Raw genomic sequence first — 20,729 nt, 5'->3', positions numbered from 1 at the left:
CAGATGACAAGACACGCACAGTCGTATGTGGAAGGATAGATTTTTTTATTTCAAGTCTTGTTAATTTTGAAGAAAAAGTTAGTGATTTAAGATAATGTTAAGTGAAAATTTATTCAGGATGCTTCTGGTAGTGGTCTTAAGATAAAAGTACATCAATAGGTCAATTTAATAATTTGTTGACCATACATGTGCAAGGATTTACAAAATTAGCAAAAATTGTCAGTTATGATTTAGTACAAACACTTGTGAGCCAATAAGTCACAACAAGACTTGTGTCCCGGCAAAAGTCAATACGAGTTTTTATTGAGCTCTGCTGAACAGATCTTAAACATCAACAAAATCTTTCTGCTACTTTGAAGTAGCCTTAAATTTGAATACAAATATTTCACATAAAATGAGGCATAGCTGCACAAACATAAAACTGGCCAAATATATTAACAACTGCTCAAATAAAGTAGCATAAACCCCCTAATACTTTAACATAAAAAGAAACTACTACACCAACATAAGTTTTGTCTTCAAAAGCTATAAACACTGCCGATCCTCAGCGTCACTGCCACAACCTACAGAAACTGAAAATAAAACATGACAGATACACAAATGTTTAGACAAATTATTAATATTTTTTGGGATTTATTTAACCTCACTTACCTTTAATCATAATCAGCAAGGCCTTTCTCCACCAGACGTTTGTGGACAAGTGTTCCTTTCGCATTATACAGCAACACAGTCAGCTGTGGTTCCGTTGCCTGAATTGCACATTTGGATAGATTTACACATTCATGCAACTGCTTTCCAATTGACCAAAACACATCTTAATACCAGGTGTCCCCTTTTAAACCTTTATAGAATACAGTTGCATTAAAATGTCTCAAGTTAAATTCAACTTAAGCGTTTCATTTACACCTTCACGGAATGTGAACTCCAACTTTTAAATGTGGCCAAGAGCGATCAGATCATGATCCAGTCACCAAAAAACACATGGTATGCCTGGTGTAAAAGTGGACACATTTCTGCAACTATGAATGATGCGTACAGTGACCACCGCAGTGAGCTCTCCGTTCAACAGGTCAATCATCTCCAGCATGGCTTTCATAGTCCACTCAGGCCGATAAGGTATCCGCTCCATCTCCAAGCTCACGTTTGCTGGTTTGAAGCCTGCTAACTTGACGTAAACCGCTGCACAGGGATAATGATGGAGGGATGCAGGGAGCTGCCGCAATCTGCAGTGACAACACACATGTATACGTTTTTTTAAAGGAACACTCCGACTTTTTTGGGACTTCAGCCTATTCACCTTATCTCCCAGAGTTAGATAAGTCCACACATACCTTTTTCATCTCCGTGTGTGCTATAAGTCTGTTTGACGCACCCACCGCTAGCCTAGCTTAGCACAAAGACTGGATGTAAATGGTTGCAGCTAGCATACTAATCCAAATAAGTGACAAAATAACACAAACATTTTCCTATTTACATGTTGTGATTTGTATAGTCACAGAGTGTACAAAAAACAAAGTCACATGAGACAGACATATTTTAACTGTATAAATACTGGGAACTATATTCTCTGAAGGCGAAGCACTGCTACTTGGGCGGAGTGATAACCGCAGCACCTGAGATGCGCCGTGGTGAGGAGCAGAGAGTTCGTTCAGAGCGCGTCTCAGGTGCTGCGGTATATTCAAAGAATATAGTTCCCAGTATTTATACAGTTAAAATATGTCTGTCTCATGTGACTTTGTTTTTTGTACACTCTGTGACTATACAAATCACAACATGTAAATAGGAAAATGTTTGCGTTATTTTGTCACTTATTTGGATTAGTATGCTAGCTGCAACCATTTACATCCAGTCTTTGTGCTAAGCTAGGCTAGCGGTGGGTGCGTCAAACAGACTTATAGCACACACGGAGATGAAAAAGGTATGTGTGGACTTATTTAACTCTGGGGGATAAGGTGAATAGGCTAAAGTCCCAAAAAGTCAGAGTGTTCCTTTAAGTTATTTGATTTTGAAAAGGGTTGTAATGATTTAGTTATTTTAATTCAGTGGTTCTCAACCGGGGGCTAGGACCCTTAGGCTCTTTAACAGGGTGTATACAGTAATAAACAAGTTAGATTTAAGACTTTTTAAGACTTTTTAATACCACATCTAAATAAAATTTAAGACCAAACTTATGATGGAAATACATATCAAAAGTGTAAATATACAGTAATCTTTCCAAGTAAACACACTGATGTTTGTTCAAAATGAACAGTATGGTAACATGACAATCAGTTGAGTTTAAGAACATTTAGAAATGTGTGTAATGCAAAAAGATAACACAAAAATGTCATTGCGGTCCAAAATTATATTTATTATTACAATATTTTCAGAACATTTAGGTCCCATGAACAAATGCTACAATCAAGTAAATGTGAATAAATGTGTGTGTGTTTAACGTGAGTTTGGTGTTTTTTGCTTTGCACATGCGATTCCACCGCTCTGATCCCCATTGTCCCAAGTTTTTGGCAGCCCTTTTAGTTTTAGTCTTAGTCTTTTTGACGAAAATGCTTTTTAGTTTTAGTCACATTTTAGTCACTTATAAAATTGATAGTTTTAGTCAAGTTTTAGTCCACGAAAACACAAAAAGGTTTTAGTCAATTTTAGTTAAAAAAAAAAAAAAGAAAGAAAAAAAGTAGGCTAGTCTTTAATAAATTAATTTAGGTTAAAAAGTATTGGAAATGGGCTTAGGTTTGATAGGTTTCAGCAAGTTGCAATTCATAAAACAACAGTTAACCTTAAAACCTTTGCATAATAAACTAGACTTTCTGAATAATTCGATTGGTTGGGTCCTTACATGCGCTTCGCGAGGCACACACACGCACACTAGCACACACACGCAAGGTCTCTCGCTCCCTTTCTCTGCTGTGCGCGCGCTACACATGCGCGCTCTTGCTCGCTCTATCTAGATTTCGAGAGATTCAGATTTGCGGGCAATTCTGAAATTATCGTACATTATGGGATTTTTTTCATTATTGATCGTACATCGTTCAACAACGATTAGAATGAGGCATTGCTGATACTTTTTTTTTTTAGCTCAAAACAGACCGATTTCACGCAAAATAGGCAGAAATGACATGCATTGTGAACGTCAGACTTATAATCATTTTCGTTCCATCTCGTCTCGTCAACGAAAACTCGAAAACGTCTCGTCATGTTTTAGTCACCTTAGAGCCATTTTTAGCTAGTCATCGTAACGTTATCGTCATAAAAAAAGGTGCGTCAACGAAATAATTGCGTTATCGTCATCGTTGACGAAAACAACATTGCTTCCGACACACAACGCAGTATGCTTCGTAAGCATTTCCAGGTACTGACCTTAACCAAGAATACTCGTTCTTTTCAAGCCAAATTTTATTGAACTTGCATTTCCCCATGTTGCTAGCAATATTAGCTACCTACTGTATCAACCGTTGCTGTAGAGGCTACACTCGCTAACGTAATCAAAAGCTGAGCAGTACGCTATGTTACTATGGTTACGTTCTGAACTAACCATAAACAATGCAGCGCATAGACTACCGGGAAGAAATATATTTGGCTGAACAGATTGACTGCATTTTCGCGGTGACATGAGAAAAAATATTTAAGACCCATCAAATCTGAAAATAAGACAAAATAATACTTTTTAAGGCCTTATTTTCAGGAAATGTAATATAAGACTTTTTAAGACTTTTTAAGGACCCGCGGCCACCCTGTTTAAGCTGACAATGATTTAACAAGACGAAACAAATTTTTGTAAAATTTAGCTATTTTTAAGAGTGAAAAACCTATAAAAGAATTTAAAGCGTAATTTCTAGAATGGAAAAAGCCATGGGCATTTGTAATTGCAATTGTATAGAGTAGAAATAGCTATTTGTAAGCAAGAAATCATTAAAAACAATCCCTGTAATAATGAACACCTAGAAAAGTCATGTAATTTCATAGGTAATAAAAAGAGTAAATCCTGAAGAACATTCAATTGTTTAAACTTCTGTGATTAATGAAATGTAACTTTAGTAATTATTTTTAATTTCAATATATATCCACTCCAAGTTTCTGTATAAAAAAGTTTGAAGATGATATTTTTCCATTACAGCAGAAGTACTAGTAATATTTGGGGGGATCCTTCGAATATGGTCTTGGACAAAAAGGGTGAGAACTACTGATTTGATGCAATATTTTTTACATTTCTACAAGAACGAGACCTTAATGCACTTACAAAAAGGTCCTGCACAAAATATTGCAATGCCGATAGTTGTATAATCTACTTACTTGTTTACTGGTAAAATGTCGTCCGAGCCAAAATCAACATGTCTCACAAGGAGCTTGACAGAGGGAGTGACTTCAGAAAAGCCCAGTAGCTTCGCACGATAATATTTACCATCACTGTATTCGGCCAGACAGGGACACTCTACACACAAACACACAATGAAAAACATCCATTCAACAAATCGCTTGTTTGCTGCTGGAGCCAATTCCAACAAGCCACAGGCATCAGGCGAGGGATGAAAAACATATGGTCTCAGATTTTAGTTTCTCAAATAAACTTATACAAAAGGCATGTATGCAAACACACACAGTACCACTGAAGTCAATTGGTTACGGTTAATTTCAATGTGATCAAACATAAGCACCAATGGGGAAGTCTGTCAGCAGGCTCAGGTTTTCAACACTCTCATTCACACACTCGAGAGCTTCCTCCAAACACTCTCCTTGCTCCAGTTTTCTCAGAGACTTTTCCATCACACACAGGAACACCTGCAAGCACACATCAGATTCAATGAAAGCAATGTACAGTAAGTGACTGTAAATCAGCAGCCATATTTACAGCTGTACTGCAGCTCAATAGGAATCTATTAGGGGTGGAACGGTACATGTATTCGTATTGAACCGAATCGGTACAGGCGTCACGGTTCGGTGCACAAATTAACACGGAGAACACACGGTATAAAAATAAATAAAAACTTGCATGCAAATTAATTAATGTAATGCAGAACTACTGTTAGAAACGTGGGTTCTGTAGCCCTGCCTTAAGCTAGGTTTGCGCTGTCTATGGGTTTGCAAACCTCCGCTGCGCGCGCGCCTCCCTAAATGGACGTTTATACTTCGCGCTCGCCGGTGTACTATTCTTTGAAACGACAGGGTGCGACTCGGTGTAATTGTCAAGTCAAGAATATTTGTATAGCGCTTTTCACAATATAGATTGTATCAAAGCAGCTTCACAGTATTAAATTAAAATAATAATAAAACGTCCATGTTTTTGTCATGTAATTGTCCTCTAAACCATCAGGAATCAGCGGTGAGAAGTAGTAAGGTACACTCGTGAATGTTTATTTTAGTACACTTTAGTAGGCTACACCAAAACCACACTACAAAAGAATCGTGCAAAGCAGTAAACCAGATTATTCCTTGTGATATTAGAAAAAAAAAAAATGGATATGAGAACGTAACCTACAACAAAATTAACATCTTACGTAATTTCTAAAAAAAATTTTTTAGTTTTGTGAACCTTTTTATAAAACATGGCCATTTATTTTCATCTAAAGGGCTTATGTCTGCTATTGTAGGCTCATTTAGTTAATTTAAGCAACTAATTTAGATGCAAGAACTGGGTGCCGGTGCGGTGAGATGTACATGATCGGCCAGATTCGGCTTGAAGTCGTGCATCTTCGGATGCGGAGCCCCGCGCGCAGTTACAAAAAAAAGCTGTGCACTGCACACCACCACACAAAATGGGGGCTTCCGCACCCAACGCGCATGACCGCACACACCGCAATGACGACATTTTTGCCGCGCGCACCTTCGCGCTCGTGCGTCCGCACATAAGAGATGCTGTATTTTCAGTTTTATAGCTGATTGTCTAATTTTGTTTACATCTTACTTTACACACTTCAGGGCAGGCTGCCGCAGCTAGCTCAGGGGAGAGACTGTATTTGGTACAGACTGAGACAGGCACAATAAAAATAATTGCCTTCTGCATTTTTTTTTTCTTTTCCCTCCATTGTACCGAACTCGTACCGAACCGTGATGTCTGAACCGAGGTATGAACCGAACAGTGACTTCAGTGTACCGTTCCACCTCTAGAATCTATTCCATCTGGAATTTCATGCGAGGGTGAAAGATTTTTACATGCTAATTTCACAACAGGTTCAAGTTGGTCACAGATTTGCCACGTTGACCAACAGAAAGCACCCTCTGTGTAAGCTGCGTGGGACAATTTTTGCCAGCAAATTTTCTCTAATGTTACTGGTTCTTCTAGTACTGGTGCTGCACTTCAAATTTAAGACCAACACTTTGAGACGATAAATTCATAAGGCGTTTTCTTCTACATAAAAGAATGTCAGATGAATAAGCCCAGATATAAACATGTGACGGAAGGTTTGAACAGACCCATCAGCTCACATACCTCATTAGGGGTGCGGATATGCTTGACCTTGGCGGGGAAATGTTTTCTTTCTTTAGGAATCTGGAGTTCTTTATAAACCCCTAAAACAGGCTGGGGCTCCTCCAATCCCTAAAAACACAACACCCTGCTACTAAACCAGCTCAGAAATTTTAGTAAGCAAACAGTGATTGCTATGAAATTTATTTCACCAGAAATTGTGGAATTGTACAACATCAACAGAAATGAAACTTCTACCTCTGTGTTTAGGTCCCAGTCATCCAAATCAAGTGCAGGAGGCTGAACCACATAATCCTGGAAAGAAACACTGTCAATATCTACACTTCACACAAGAAAAACAAACCCCCTCCCGCTACTCTCCACTGATCAGACCTCTTGGCTGCTGATGGCAGTGTCAAAAGTGGCATATTGGTGGTGCACCATTATCTTGCTAAGTGCCATGCCATCCACCATTATCTCTACCGTAACACTGTCACATGGATTCTCTGGGTGTTCCTGCAAAACAACAGGTTTAATGAGAGAGAGCTGACTGCTTGTCAACACATGATGATTTGACCTATAAGTGATTAATACAGTTCTGATGATACATAAAGTGGTGTAGATGTAAATTTACTTTACCATAATGTAGACATTGACTGAACGCCCAAGTAGCAACTCCTTCATAAGCACCACAGCATCCCACTGCCATCCCTTCCCGATCTGTAACAGTTAAAGCCTGATGATTTGCTGAAAACCAGACTATTTAAAATCACATTCAAAGAATTACTTTGAATTTTACATAAATTAATGAACTAATGAAAGGATTAATCTCAGAAAGAAATTTATTTTTCTTATTTCACAACACCATTAAAACAAAATGTGTATAATACATAAAATACATCCTGTTTATAGGATTTAGATATTTTTGCATGGTGAGAATATTCATTAAAATAATGTCAGATTGCAAAACCACTTTAAACGCCTCTAAAATATGCTTAATTTTCTTTATGCAAGTTTTTTTATTGGTTTTTGGGATAAAATATGATCATACACAAAATAATTGTAGAACTCTCACAGCTACAAGGTTAAAACAGTTTCCTGGGGTTTGTGAATCACTGGAGGTCCATGAGTTGTTTAAAAACTAATAAATAAAAATCAATGTAAAAAGATTTTATTTTATTTTAATAAAAGTAAAAAAATCATGTTTACCTTCCTGTCATGTGACCATTAACTGCCAAGAACCGTAAATGTGTTTGATTATTGAAATACTAATTTAAAAACTCCTGGAATGGAACCTGAAGTAAATATTTTTAGGTCACAAGTTTTTTTGGGGGAACTCCCTGGTTTAAAGGATGCACTGCTGCTAGGATGATCACGTTGCCCAGATTACATTCCAAGTGATCAAATTCAAAATGACCACACACTCGTACCGGTATGACTCCATTTATCTGACAAGGCACACAGAGCTGCGGCACATCCTCACAGAGAACCTTTGGGTACACGTGACAAACCGGGATGCTCTCCACAAGTCCCTGATCCACATATCGGACCTGTAACAATTACATCACAAACTGATCAAATATAATTGGCTTAACACTTTGTGTTGTATTGTTTTGTTACCAGCGAATTTGGGATTTTTAAATAAATTCACTTTCACACAGAAGTAATGCACTGACCTTCACGTGTCCTCCAATGACCTCCTGCACCTGACCTCTGTACCAGAACATGTCGGTTCCCATGACAGCACAGCCCAAAACTCCTTTCCAGTTGTAGTTCTTCTGTCTCGGCAGAGTTTTAATGTGCTGTTGCAGCCGCTCCCTCAAGCGATCAAACTCGCACACTTAACAGCAGAAAGAAAGAAATAAATTAGTACTGGGAGGAGAGGACATATCATGAGAAACAAATGTTCCCTGCCCATGTTTGACAACATATGACCATGGTCATCTTTTTCCGCTTGAGAATTATGTCATAGGGTATGTTCACACACGCCATATTTGTTTCAATTAAAACGAACCCTAGTGTGATTGCTCTGTTAGTGATGTAATTTGAATAAGCGTGAATGCTGCCATCTGAACCCTGATGCAAAACCTGAAGCGAACCGAGACTGCAGAAAAGATGGGTCTCGGTCCACTTCCAAATGAACTCTAATGTGGTTTGAATAAAATATAAACAACACGGACCAAAAACATGTAAACGTTTAGTCCAGACCAAACTAACCAAACTACAAGTGATAACACACCAATGATTGGGTGCCGCATCACTTGGCCATTGAGTGCTGTCATATGTCTTGCAGTCCATTTTTCTTCATTAGTAATATCTGAGAGGTAAATTTGGTGAATGGCAGCTCTACACAGGCAATCATATTGGCAGTGTTGGTTAAAGGGATAGTTCACTTTAAAATTAAAATTCTGTCATCATTTACTCACCCTCAAGTTGTTTCAAACCTGTATTAATTTATTTCTTCTGCTGAACACAAAGAAATATATTTTGAAGAATGTCAGTAACCAAACAGTAGTCTGTACCCATTGACTTCCATAGTATTTTTTTTTCCTACTATGGAAGTCAATGGGTTAGAGCCCTGCACGGGCCTCAAATCTAGGCCCTAGCCCGGCCCTGGCCCGAGACGCTCAGGCCCTAGCCCGGCCCGTGTCCGACAGCTCATCATAATTATCAGCCCGAGTCCGACCTGAGCCCGTTTTTTTTATTTTATATATACACAGCTGTAGCCTGGCCTAGGGCAAACTAGCTATTTGCAACAGCGCTCGCAAACGAAATGAGCTATAGCCTACAATCTAAACAAATCAAATAAATGGCATTAAATTAAAAACAAACATGCAGATTATCTTACCTCAAAAATCAAGTCTTCACTACAGAACATGGCCATTCTTATTTCCAATAGTTTCCAACAGACTGATGAAAATAAAGTCGTTTTCAAACGAAAACCAACAAGACAGCCCCCTAACATGGCTAAGAACAGTTTCTTACAGAGCATCGTGAAGAAAAATCACAGCATCCACAGTGGAAGGTTTTAATCCAGTCGTACTTTTTTCTTTTACTATTCCAGCTGCGCTGCTCGCTATACTTCTGCTGCTGGCGGGGACACTAAAAACAGCGAGCCGGTCGCGCGAATCTTGGGTCGTGCCGCCGGGAAACCTGTGTGCGTGCGTGTGTGTGCGCGAGCAGACTGTCATGTGTCAGTCATATGTCAGTGTGATAGGTTTAAAACGTCTTTCTATGTTTGTTTTTCCATCGTCAACTTCTCATATTTAATTTTAATACATGTCTGAAATAGGCTATAAAAAGAAGGATAAGCCTAAAACAGGCCCGAGGCCCGGCCCGCGTGTGAACTATGACGTGAAAATTGGCCCGAAGCCCGGCCCTAGGGGCGTAAATAAGTCGAGGCCCGTCGGGCTCGGGCTGAAATGCAGGGCTCTACAATGGGTACAGACTACTGTTTGGTTATTGACATTCTTCAAAATATCATTCTTTGTGTTCAGCAGAAGAAATAAATTAATACAGGTTTGAAACAACTTGAGGGTGAGTAAATGATGACAGAATTTAAATTTTAAAGTGAACTATCCCTTTAAGTAAAATTTGATTGATTATGTAATATAGTGCATACATTTAGCAAAATGCTCCTCTAGAGTTATTTTTTTTCTAGCTGACTAAGTAGATTATGGACATTAAATGGCTCTTCTGAGGCAAATGTAATGGTGTGTGACAGTCTACAAACTGTTTTATTGAGGTCTTTCCCCATTTGTAACACCGATCAAGCGATTACATAAGACAATACATTTCAGAAAGTTGTACCGTTTGTTTTAACATACCTTCTGATGTTTATTCATGCTTATTTCATCCTATAACTAGTATTAAAAAAAAAAAATATCGGTTCACATGCTGCATAAACCGAAGCGCTACAATGATCTGTCACGCCGCATTAAAGAGCACAAAAATACATTTTTCGCACCCGTACGAACCCTGTTATTATTACGGCAACAACAAAATATTTGATAGGCTACTCATCACAGAACACGCAGGTAAAAAGGCATTACACGCACATTTTTAAATCATACAATGTACATTTATATTGTAGCCAGTGGCAATCTCATTAAAAATATCAGCTTAGCCAATCAAAACAGAAGTCATTTACATAAAATGCTGATTTTTAGCTACCAATAAAATCTGCACACACCTGCTTGGTGTGTCATTGCGTAAATGACACCTTGTTCAGAGATGGCCGAGATGCTCATGAGAGTGTTTCCGCAGGGAGGCAGCTCTGGAGGGGGGTAAGAGCGTGTCTGCACTCTCTCTGGTTGTGGGTTAAAGCGAGGGGTGGGTGTGGGCGGAGTCTGAGATGGACTCACTATTCTCTGTGCCTCAGAAACCTCCTCGCTCAACACACACTCCTCTGAAAAGACCGTCTCAGATGTGGAAGCAGCCCTAGGAACAGTTACTTCAGTACATGTAGGGATTGACATTAATGCTCGTCTGAATTACAATTTTCCTGCAGTGACATTTATCTTACTTTCTCTCCTTTAGTGCAAGCCCTTCACTAATGAGAAAATCAGCAAAATTGACATTTTGACCAGCCCGGTTCGAACAGAACAGAGACACAAGCACTGGCCTGGCGGTTGTCTCCTGAGAGGGAAATTACACACACAGAATCAGAGACAGGTACTGGCTGTAATAGAGTTAACTTTTATGGTTTAAGTTTTTTCATTTCTTTACATTCATTCTAACCTTTATGTTCATTACAGCCATGGCACCGGTCAAGTAGAGAGAGATAAAGTCACACGCTGTGGCTGTCCACGTAGAGCGACCACCAGCTGGCCTGAGAGTTAGAGAGGAAGAGAAATGTGTTAAGTCCTACAGAAGACATAACTAGCTGAATAAAAAAAATAATTCCCTGTTACATATGGCAAATGATTCATAAAAAAGTGTTTTGTTTTGTGATAGAGTTCCTTGTCTGTCCTGAGCATTTAACTGCCCACTGTTCTTCAGAAAAATCCTCCAGGTCCTGCACATTCATTGGTTTTCCAGCATCTTCTGCGTATTTAAACCCCTCCAACAGTGATTGTACGGTTTTGAGATACATCTTTTCTCAAAAAGGACAATTGAGGGACTCAAACAACTATTTAAAAAGGTGCAAACATTCACTAATGCTCAACAAAATGCATTAAACTTATCGTTTAAAGATCTTATTTTTTCATTTAATACTGCCTTTTAGAAGCTAAATATGATACTTCCATGTTTACCTTAAGAGAAAATGAGTACAATTTACTCTGTTTCTGCAAAGTGCAAGTAAACTTACGGCTGCAACTGTATGTGCACAACTGTGGGAAAGATCATTTACCTTATACCACTGAGGTTACATTCCAGTAAGAAAGATCCAATCAGATCCGCACAGAGGGGTCTGAGATTGTTCACATGGAGATTCACTTTATTACCAAAGTCACAACGCAAAACCTGTAAACACACAGCAGGCCAGTTGTGTTTTCAATTAGTCCAATTAAACAGCAGATTCCCACTCTTTCCATTTTATTCAATAAGTGTGTGCACAAATACCTCTGCAACACCACTAGTGGACACGCTACACACTTTTCCTCTTTCCCAAACCCCAGTGTTATTAGCAGCACAGAGCATCTCTGCTTTCCAGTGCATCTCCTGCGGCTCAGACTTAGAGAAGAGACTCTTTAGCGTGTCGTGGATTCTGCAAACATTACGAGCAAAATGGCAGCGTTACAACTTCAAATGCATCTGATGACTATAGAATATGGACTGAAGAAATCGGGCACCTCTTCAGCTGGCTGTCAAACTGCAGCAGCTGCACAAATATGTTTCCAGGGGAGGTGACGTGCGTCACACGAACTCTGATGTCTTTGAGACAGGTAGGCAGACTCAGGCTGGGCTTCAGATCTTCAGAAGCAGGAGGGGGAGTCGGCACAACAGACCGAACTTCCTCTTCAAATGGAGGGTCCCAAACGGTCGTCTCCATAGGCTGGGTGTCTTCAACCTGGATCCTGATAAAGCAGGAGAAAATTAACATGGAAAATAATTAATTTTACAGCCTAGCTTGAATGAACAAACAAGAGGGGGGAAAAGAAAAAGGGACAGAAAGAACAAAAAACAAAAAGAAAGATGGTCCAGATGTTTCTTTGGTCTTTTTACAACTTACTGTTTACTGGAAACAGCAAGGCCATTTCTGACAAGTATGTCCTCAATACTGGTTCCTGGAAAATCGTCCCCAATCTCATACAGACACACGGGCACAGGTCTAGTGTTGGACTCTGAATAAACGTGAGTGACAAGCAAAAATGTACAGTATACCACATTACCCTCAATTTCATTACTGAAAATTTATATAAAAACTACACAAATGTAAACATCAAACTTGCTTAAGCATTGATGCATCTCAGATGTCTGTGTGTTTTTATAAAGGGTGTAACGGTTCTCGGTTATATATATATATATATATATATATATATATATATATATATATATATATATATATATATAAAAACGCACTTGCACCGGGGTTTCTCAAATCTGACGACAGAAGCAGACGCATCTATAATATGTTTTGTTGAAAATAACGTATGAAACAGACAGAGTTAGGATAATGTAGGTTTCTGTCGATGGAAACCCATTCTTTCATCCCCTTAACTTAGTTCAATAGGAGTGCCGTATGCTCTAATATAACCAGTAATTTATGCCGTCATCACCCAGGTGTTGATAGCACGTGAGCGCAGGTGAGACCTGAACAGCACACATTGCTATCCGTGTTTAAACTAAACTCATTTAAGCCTTGCCAATTTAATAATTTAAGCCTTGCCAATTTAAACATTCAAGCGCAAGTAGATGTGAAAGAACTTGCGCAAGTTGTGAGAAGATGTGTGTACAATCATCCGAAGCTCGCACATGGAAATCCGCGTCTCAGTGCGCAAATATTGAGTTCCATTTCAAGTTATGTGCTTGAATGGACAAATTCACAAAAATATTGTAAACATTCAAGAAAGACAACGTGTATCAGTGTCAGTTCTCTATTTTCTTTGCATCTTTGCTCTATTGTATTTATTTTATGGTATTGCTTGTAGTTCGATTATTTGTTCATATTTTCTTTATTTTTATTTGCCAGTAGTCCTTTTTCCCTAAACATAGCACATACCGAACCGTACCGAAACCATGAACCTAAGAAATCAAAACCAAACATGTTGTCATTTGAACCGCTACACCCCTAGTGTTTATGTCTGTAGGTGTAAAGTTACGTTTTGCCACAACAGTGAGAAGTTTATTCTCCACGAGTTCCTTAAACATATCACAGGCTTCATCACTCCATGTTTTCTGCAAACTGACCACATCATTCAGACTGCACCACAAGGCCTGAAAATAGATGAACAGATAGGCTTCCTTAGGGTAGTTATTTATTAGAGATCTCATAAATAGCTTTGACAGGATCATTCTTACTAGTGGGATGCGATCTGGTGCTGCAGGGTAATTTTCACTGCACATTTGATTTTAAATATTGAATTTTATTTTTTTAAATAAAACAAAATCAAAATGCAACTAACATAAGGGAAATGAAATTATTGAAATGTACACACTTGAAGGATTAGTTTCATAGACGTAGATAAGTTAATCCAAAATTGACAGAATCATTTGCAGTAGGGTGTCAGAGTAAAGTGTCGGTGCAGAAAGATTGAGGAACAGCTGATCATCTACTTGGGTAAAAAACTACTGGAGCATGCATGATCTAGAACGAGCTAAATATTTTCCTTATTTTTATTTTCAAATATTTAGCAGTGGTGGACAGTAATAAAGTATCTTTACTTCTTAAAGTCCCTCTTTATTTTGAACTGAAGAAATCGTCACCTGCTTAGAGACATGAGAGCGGTGTCCAAATTACGGGCCGACCGATTTTTATGGTTATCGGCATCGCCCATTTTCAAAACCAATTTGCCGTTAAATTAATTTAATTTTGAAATGCGCTATATTTGGCTCTGATGCAGCCACCTCTGTCGGAACTCACCAATTTGTAGACTAGACCAATGTACCAGCCCATCTGATTTGTTGGGAGTCACAAGTCCGGCCAATCAACGCGGAAAGCTGAAGGCACTGCAAGTTTTGCACTCTCACACCGAAGTGCTCCTTGCACTTTATTAAATAATGTTATTATTAACAGTTATCACATCTCCCCAGGGGGGCGCCAGAGCATGCCAGGGAAGGCGCGGAGAGTGATAAATAATTATATTAATAAAACATTTATTATATTGCACAGATAGACGAACGTGAAATATGCTTGATGCTAGCTCTGCGATATATGCAAAGTTTGTCAAACATCACCATGATTTTGAGGCGGGGGAGGACGAAAAGTGCCATCATTGCAGCCTGCGCATAATATGCTTTAGTTATTATTCTGTATAATTATTCTGTAATTGGGTAAGCCGTGTCAAAAGGGAGGCCCACGTTCTTAGATTTTGAAAACCCCTGGTCTACTTGATCTGTAATAATCGGTATCAGCCCTGAAAAAAATAAAATAAATCACATATCGGTCGACCCCTAGTCCAAATCATGAGCGTTTATTGTTGTAAATGAAAATCATATTTAGGTCATGACAGTCAGTTGTTTGTAACTAAATATGCTGTAAAAGGGCGAGCTGTTTAAGCCCATTGTATGAAATGCTTGAATGTGGATATGTCCATATTGTGTATTACAGGGTAGGTTTTAGGTCAAAACTAGCGATGCTCCGATTGATCGGCCGCCTTTTTTCCACCTGCATGCGAGGCGCACGGGCACACAACAGCAGACTGGAGCTTGCCAGTGGCAACATGATTTCTCCTCCCATCTGGAAGTTTTTTTTAAAGTGTCCGACAAAAATTTGCCATTTGCAATGTATGTCGTGCTGAAATCCCTCGAGGTGTAAGCCACCCACGGCATTTTAACACCACTAAGATGATTAGGCATGTTCGAACGGATTTTCATCCGAGGTCTTACATTTAATTAAGTCAGGTCTAAAAAAGGTTTTACCCTTGTTCATTTCCGGAAACGCTGGCCGCAGAAAGTCATTACAAAGTAGCAAAAAAGTAGTCGTAGCCTACAAAGCGCAAAAGCTCTAGAGAGCAGGGGTCTCCAACACGGCGCTCGCGAGCTGCCAGTAGCTCGTGGCCTGACTGGAGGTAGCTCGCCAAGGGGCCGGTCACATATCGCGTGCTCAAGTTCGTCATTTCAAATGTAGGAATGCGGTAAGCGGCTCATTATAAAAGCGATGCGGCCGTTTTTTCCACGCGCAGCGAGATGAAAAAATATCAACTTCAGAATTCCGCAAAAGCTACTAAAACTTATTTGTCGTTGTGAAGAGTGCAGTGCATGGTTGCATAGCAACGGCAGACGCCATGGGAAAATCGGACCGAATTTTACTATTAATAATAAAAAATAAGCTAATGTGCATTGTAAATGTCAGTAATTTCTATTTTTTTGACTCATTTTTATAAAAAAAAAATTTTTTAAAGGCTGAAATATGAGGTTTATCTTTTTATAAAACTTTATTTGCACTTGTACATGTTAGTAGATAACATGTTACAAGACACTTTTAAAATCTAGCCATAATTTGTGTTATTTTAATGCTTATGTAAACAAAAAGTGCATATTGATGCTAATTTTATTTGTTATTTGCTGGTTAATGCGTCATGTAGGTCTTAAATTTCAATCTTTATGATCTTAAAATGTCTTAAATTTGACTTACAAAAGTTCTTTCATGAATTTTTGTCTGATAAACAAACTACTGGTTTTGGGGTGTTTTTCATAATTGGTTGTTCCAGAAAAAAAATTGTTCTTGCCACCTCATAGTTACCGGTAGTTTCATTTCTACAAATGGTGCAAACTCTGCTAGATAATAGATAAAAGATTCCCATTCCCCTGACATTCTGTGATTGGCAAACGGCAGATCATGATTTTGGTGATCGGTAATCGGCCCCAAAAATGCTGATCGGAGCATATCTAGTAAAAACTAAACAAAACGTTAAAATAATGCAGATTAATGTCCAGATTAACCTCCCCGCTGCTGTAGCGGTTTCAAATGATGTAAAAATAGTATGTTTGCATAGCGTTCTTGTTAACACATTTTGCCCTATGTGACATCCGTTTTCATACTTGCAGATATTGAGTGTCTGCATAATCTTCCTTATTGACTAGTGCAGGCTACTTAAATTTATAATTCATAATGTCAGAGCTGTAACCAATTTTATATTTGAATCTTCTGATACACACAGCACAATCAAGTGAAAATTGCTGCGCCCCATAAATGAAATATCTATTAGGCAGTCTATTAGCAAAAGTGCTTTTCTTCCTGTTTTCTTTAAGACAAAGTTTCATCGTAAATTAAAGGAGAACTCCGGTGCAAAATGAACCTTTGGTCTAATTACACATTGTTACCTAGTCAACCGTTATCTGAGATTTGTTTTCATGATTATCGAATGTAAATAGTTTTATCTCTAAAAACAGTTTAGCCTATAACGCTAGTATAACGCTAGTATATGGGGCGTAGAGTAATGACAAATAAAAATCGCTTGTTAATACCACTAACAAGGCTCAAAATAGCCCCACACTAACACGGTAGCATAATGAAGGTCCCTACCTTCAAACCGAAGCATTGAGAACTTTGACAGTGTCCAGACAGTTTAATAAGAAGATATTTTATACATACAGTCAACTTCACGTATATAAGCAGAATCCATCTTGGAAAAACAGACTCTATCAATCGATCTACGAACCACCGATCCAAATGCGCTGAACTGTGTAGAATCTCATATGGTCCAGCGCATTTGGATCGGTGGTTCGTAGATCGATTGATAGAGTCTGTTTTTCCAAGATGGATTCTGCTTGTATACGTGAAGTTGACTGTATGTATAAAATATCTTCTTATTAAACTGTCTGGACACTGTCAAAGTTCTCAATGCTTCGGTTTGCATGTAGGGACCCTCATTATGCTACCGTGTTAGTGTGGGGCTATTTTGAGCCTTGTTAGTGGTATTAACAAGCGATTTTTATTTGTCATTACTCTACGCCCCATATACTAGCGTTATACTAGCGTTATAGGCTAAACTGTTTTTAGAGATAAAACTATTTACATTCGATAATCATGAAAACAAATCTCAGATAACGGTTGACTAGGTAACAATGTGTAATTAGACCAAAGGTTCATTTTGCACCGGAGTTCTCCTTTAAGTAAGCTTGCTCCGGCCAGGAATGTTAAGTGCAGGCTAGGGCTGGGCGATATGACGATATTATCGTATATCGACGATGTCTCCCAATTATCGCGATGTCGATTATAACATTCGTTTCTAGACGATAATCGTCGATATAAAAAAAATGACAGCCTATATTTCACATAGCCCTATAGATATAGGCCTACATATTTATTCACATGCAATAATATGAATGAAATATTTCTTATAGTTAGGATTAGCATTAGGAATAGAAAATTGATTCTTGATAGAATTCTTGATAGAAAGCGCAAGACGAAAGAACACTTCTGCACACGCGATGTGTTCTGAGCTGCGTACTCAAACAACGAGCCGCCTCTCACATAATGCACGGACACATACACACAGAATTATCTCTCACAATTATCCTTAGTTAATTTATAGAATCAAATAAACATGAATAAACATCAGAAGAATAGTTGTTTCAACCACAGAAAGACGTCAGTAGCCTACACACCTTTTTTTCAAGTTCAAATATCCCCGTAAACACAGTCGATTTTGTCTTCGGTGGAGAAAGAAAAATACTCGCTGCCACCATTAACCCTCTGGGGTCTAAGGTGTTTTTGGGGTCCTTGAGATGTTTTGACATGCCCTGATATTTGTATTTTTTTCAGTTGCTTATAAACATATTAATGGCAAAGGTGTAATTGCACTCTCTTTAGCACACACATGGCTATCATAATATGTGAGCAACATGTATGTACATGTTTGCATTTTTGAGAGAATATTATTTATGCGTGGTTATTCAAAAAACTGAAACTTAAATTGTCTTCAAGACCACAAATGACCAACTTCACATATTCCCACAATACTTTTGACTAATGGATGTTGTCGGCTAAAGTGTTTACTTTAAAATGATCTGAAAATCATCCGGGCTAATCGTTCACATTAAACAATAGATTGATTTAAATTTTGTAAGACACTTTTTGTTTTGAAAGGCAATATGCAGGTGGGCGTGAATGATCCAACAAGGTCATGAATAATGTCCTCATTCACACCTGAAGACAAAGACCTGCTAATGCTGCATACTAATGAGCATTTCATAGGTGTCACTGAGCCACAAGAAAGAATGCAAAGACAACACACACACACACACACACATATATATATATACATACACACACACACATATATATATACACACACACACACACACACACACACACATACATACATATATATATATATAACTACAGAATTGGTTCAGAGTTGGAAACATCTTGAAAAAAGTGTATTTTTCCACAAACTGTGTATGCTTGCAAATTGTATAATATCCAAGGTAAACATTTCCAGTAATTGTGCAGTTAATTCTCATTCGTATTTTCACAAAGTTTTGGATGTAGGCTATCCTCTCCGCAAATTTGTCACTAATAAAACACAAAAATAATTTAAAGAGAAGGCTTATATTGATCTTTTAAGATTTTGTTTGCACCTTGTAAATTAGGTTTTGATGTGGCAGTAAAAACTTTATAATCTATCCAAAACGAAATGTTGTCTTTCATATTTCGTCTGTAACATATTGTCTTTTATAGGCTAATATATATTAGCCTAGGGCATAAATGTTAATTTGAAGTTTAATATGTTGCTTATACAAAGACATTTTATTTCAACGTATTCAGTCGATTTTTACTCATCTCAGTAGGAAATATAGATAGTTTAATTCACACACAGACACGCGCGAGCTGTAGTAAACAACAGCATGCATATGTGCCGTTCATTCATTCAAACACAGAAACGCGATTCAAATTTAAACAGTCTTTTGCGGTTTACAGACACCATTTCATATCGCGATTAGAACAAAGCACTTACTGATCATCTGCAGCTGGATCCGTTGTTAGGCTACTCCACCACGTTTGAGGTAAAATTTACAGGATTATCACAATATTATTATTCCTCAAAGCGAGTGTGTTATCCAGCTGTTGTGGGCGTTGACTGGTTTGGATGTGTTGCTTCAGATCTGCGTCTGAATAGCGCGCGGCGCGCTCTCGATGGGCGTGTCACATTAGCAGAGTAATGAGATGCCAGAACGATAATGAGAACGGCTGATCTCTCGCTCTTTATATATAGATTACATAAACAGAGAATATTTCTTTTAGTTTTGAATTAGAGAATTTAAAACTACACACTTAAATGATTATAGAGATATATAGCTCATGTCTGAGTGAATAGTATTCGTTGAGTTTTATTTAAGTTTAGAGACGTGCTTCAGAAAAAAAGTTCACGGAGACGGAGAGACAGAAAGCACTCCCTGTTTACTTTATTTTACAAAAGCACAATGTTTTATTTCGATTGTAAGTGGACACATAAAAAAGTAGACATTTAACAGCTTATTTTTATGGAAAAACCTTTTTTCTCATGCAGAACGAAAAAAAAAAATCGCTTTTAAGTCCTAATTTTAGACAAATAATAAATATAGTATAGTTTAAATACAAGTTTAAAAACAGCGCTACATATTAGGAAATTAAACTGATCATCATTAAATCAGGCCATAGGTAGGCGTACCGCCAAAAAAGAAAGAAAGAGAAACATCGGACCTTATGAAAAACAAATAGGCAAGACACTTGCTATAACATCAACATGCATTCACCATTACAATCACCAAATTGTCTTCTGTTCAGTTCAGTTATATTTAATATTTCTCCTCGCGAAATGAAATCTGTTTCAAACACGCGATAGAACAGTGTGGAAATGATTAGCAACACTAACATAACAGCAAAGCTAATGTTTTATGCTTGTTTAAGCTCAAACTAACCAAAGTAAAATCTTTAACGTTTCAATCATTCAATTAAACTAATTAAAATCGCAGGCTATCATTAGATAAAGTGCAGCCAAACTCAACATGACTTTTTAACGGTGTATGTCATAGCGTTGTCTCCGGCGGGGCGTGTTGGGGGCGGGGCTTGGGTAGACGATATTATCGGATATCGCGATATTTTTTAAGGCGATTATCGATAAAATATTTTTTACATATTGCCCAGCCCTAGTGCAGGCCATAGAGGGGGAGTGGGGAAAATCGCGCCAGGGCAAGGTACAAAGCAACAGTGCCTAGTGTGAGTACACCCTAAGATACAGGA

At 38.2% G+C, this 20,729-nt stretch overlaps 1 protein-coding gene across 3 annotated transcripts in view; it reads right to left on the bottom strand.

Annotated features, from left to right (window-relative positions):
- Positions 1-20: 20 nt before the first annotated feature.
- The window catches only part of rnf17 (ring finger protein 17), a 50,628-nt gene continuing 29,919 nt past the window's right edge, over positions 21-20,729 (bottom strand). For all 3 annotated transcript variants that reach the window (XM_079617624.1, XM_079617626.1, XM_079617625.1), the window contains exons 19-37: positions 13,663-13,777; positions 12,573-12,684; positions 12,193-12,417; positions 11,963-12,107; positions 11,751-11,863; positions 11,138-11,228; positions 10,923-11,035; positions 10,590-10,837; positions 8,074-8,237; positions 7,828-7,947; positions 7,037-7,117; positions 6,791-6,913; positions 6,656-6,712; positions 6,422-6,529; positions 4,650-4,773; positions 4,288-4,426; positions 1,037-1,223; positions 652-749; positions 21-572 (exon numbers count right to left, since the gene is read on the bottom strand). In XM_079617624.1, coding sequence (XP_079473750.1) covers positions 654-749; positions 1,037-1,223; positions 4,288-4,426; positions 4,650-4,773; positions 6,422-6,529; positions 6,656-6,712; positions 6,791-6,913; positions 7,037-7,117; positions 7,828-7,947; positions 8,074-8,237; positions 10,590-10,837; positions 10,923-11,035; positions 11,138-11,228; positions 11,751-11,863; positions 11,963-12,107; positions 12,193-12,417; positions 12,573-12,684; positions 13,663-13,777 — 2,361 coding nt within the window. In that variant the 3' untranslated portion in view covers positions 21-572; positions 652-653. The remainder of the gene's footprint in view (positions 573-651; positions 750-1,036; positions 1,224-4,287; positions 4,427-4,649; positions 4,774-6,421; positions 6,530-6,655; positions 6,713-6,790; positions 6,914-7,036; positions 7,118-7,827; positions 7,948-8,073; positions 8,238-10,589; positions 10,838-10,922; positions 11,036-11,137; positions 11,229-11,750; positions 11,864-11,962; positions 12,108-12,192; positions 12,418-12,572; positions 12,685-13,662; positions 13,778-20,729) is intronic.

Source organism: Phoxinus phoxinus (assembly GCF_949152265.1).
Source record: "Phoxinus phoxinus genome assembly, chromosome: 7".
Taxonomy (NCBI): Eukaryota; Metazoa; Chordata; class Actinopteri; order Cypriniformes; family Leuciscidae; genus Phoxinus; species Phoxinus phoxinus.
This window is presented reverse-complemented; position numbering and strand designations above follow the sequence as displayed.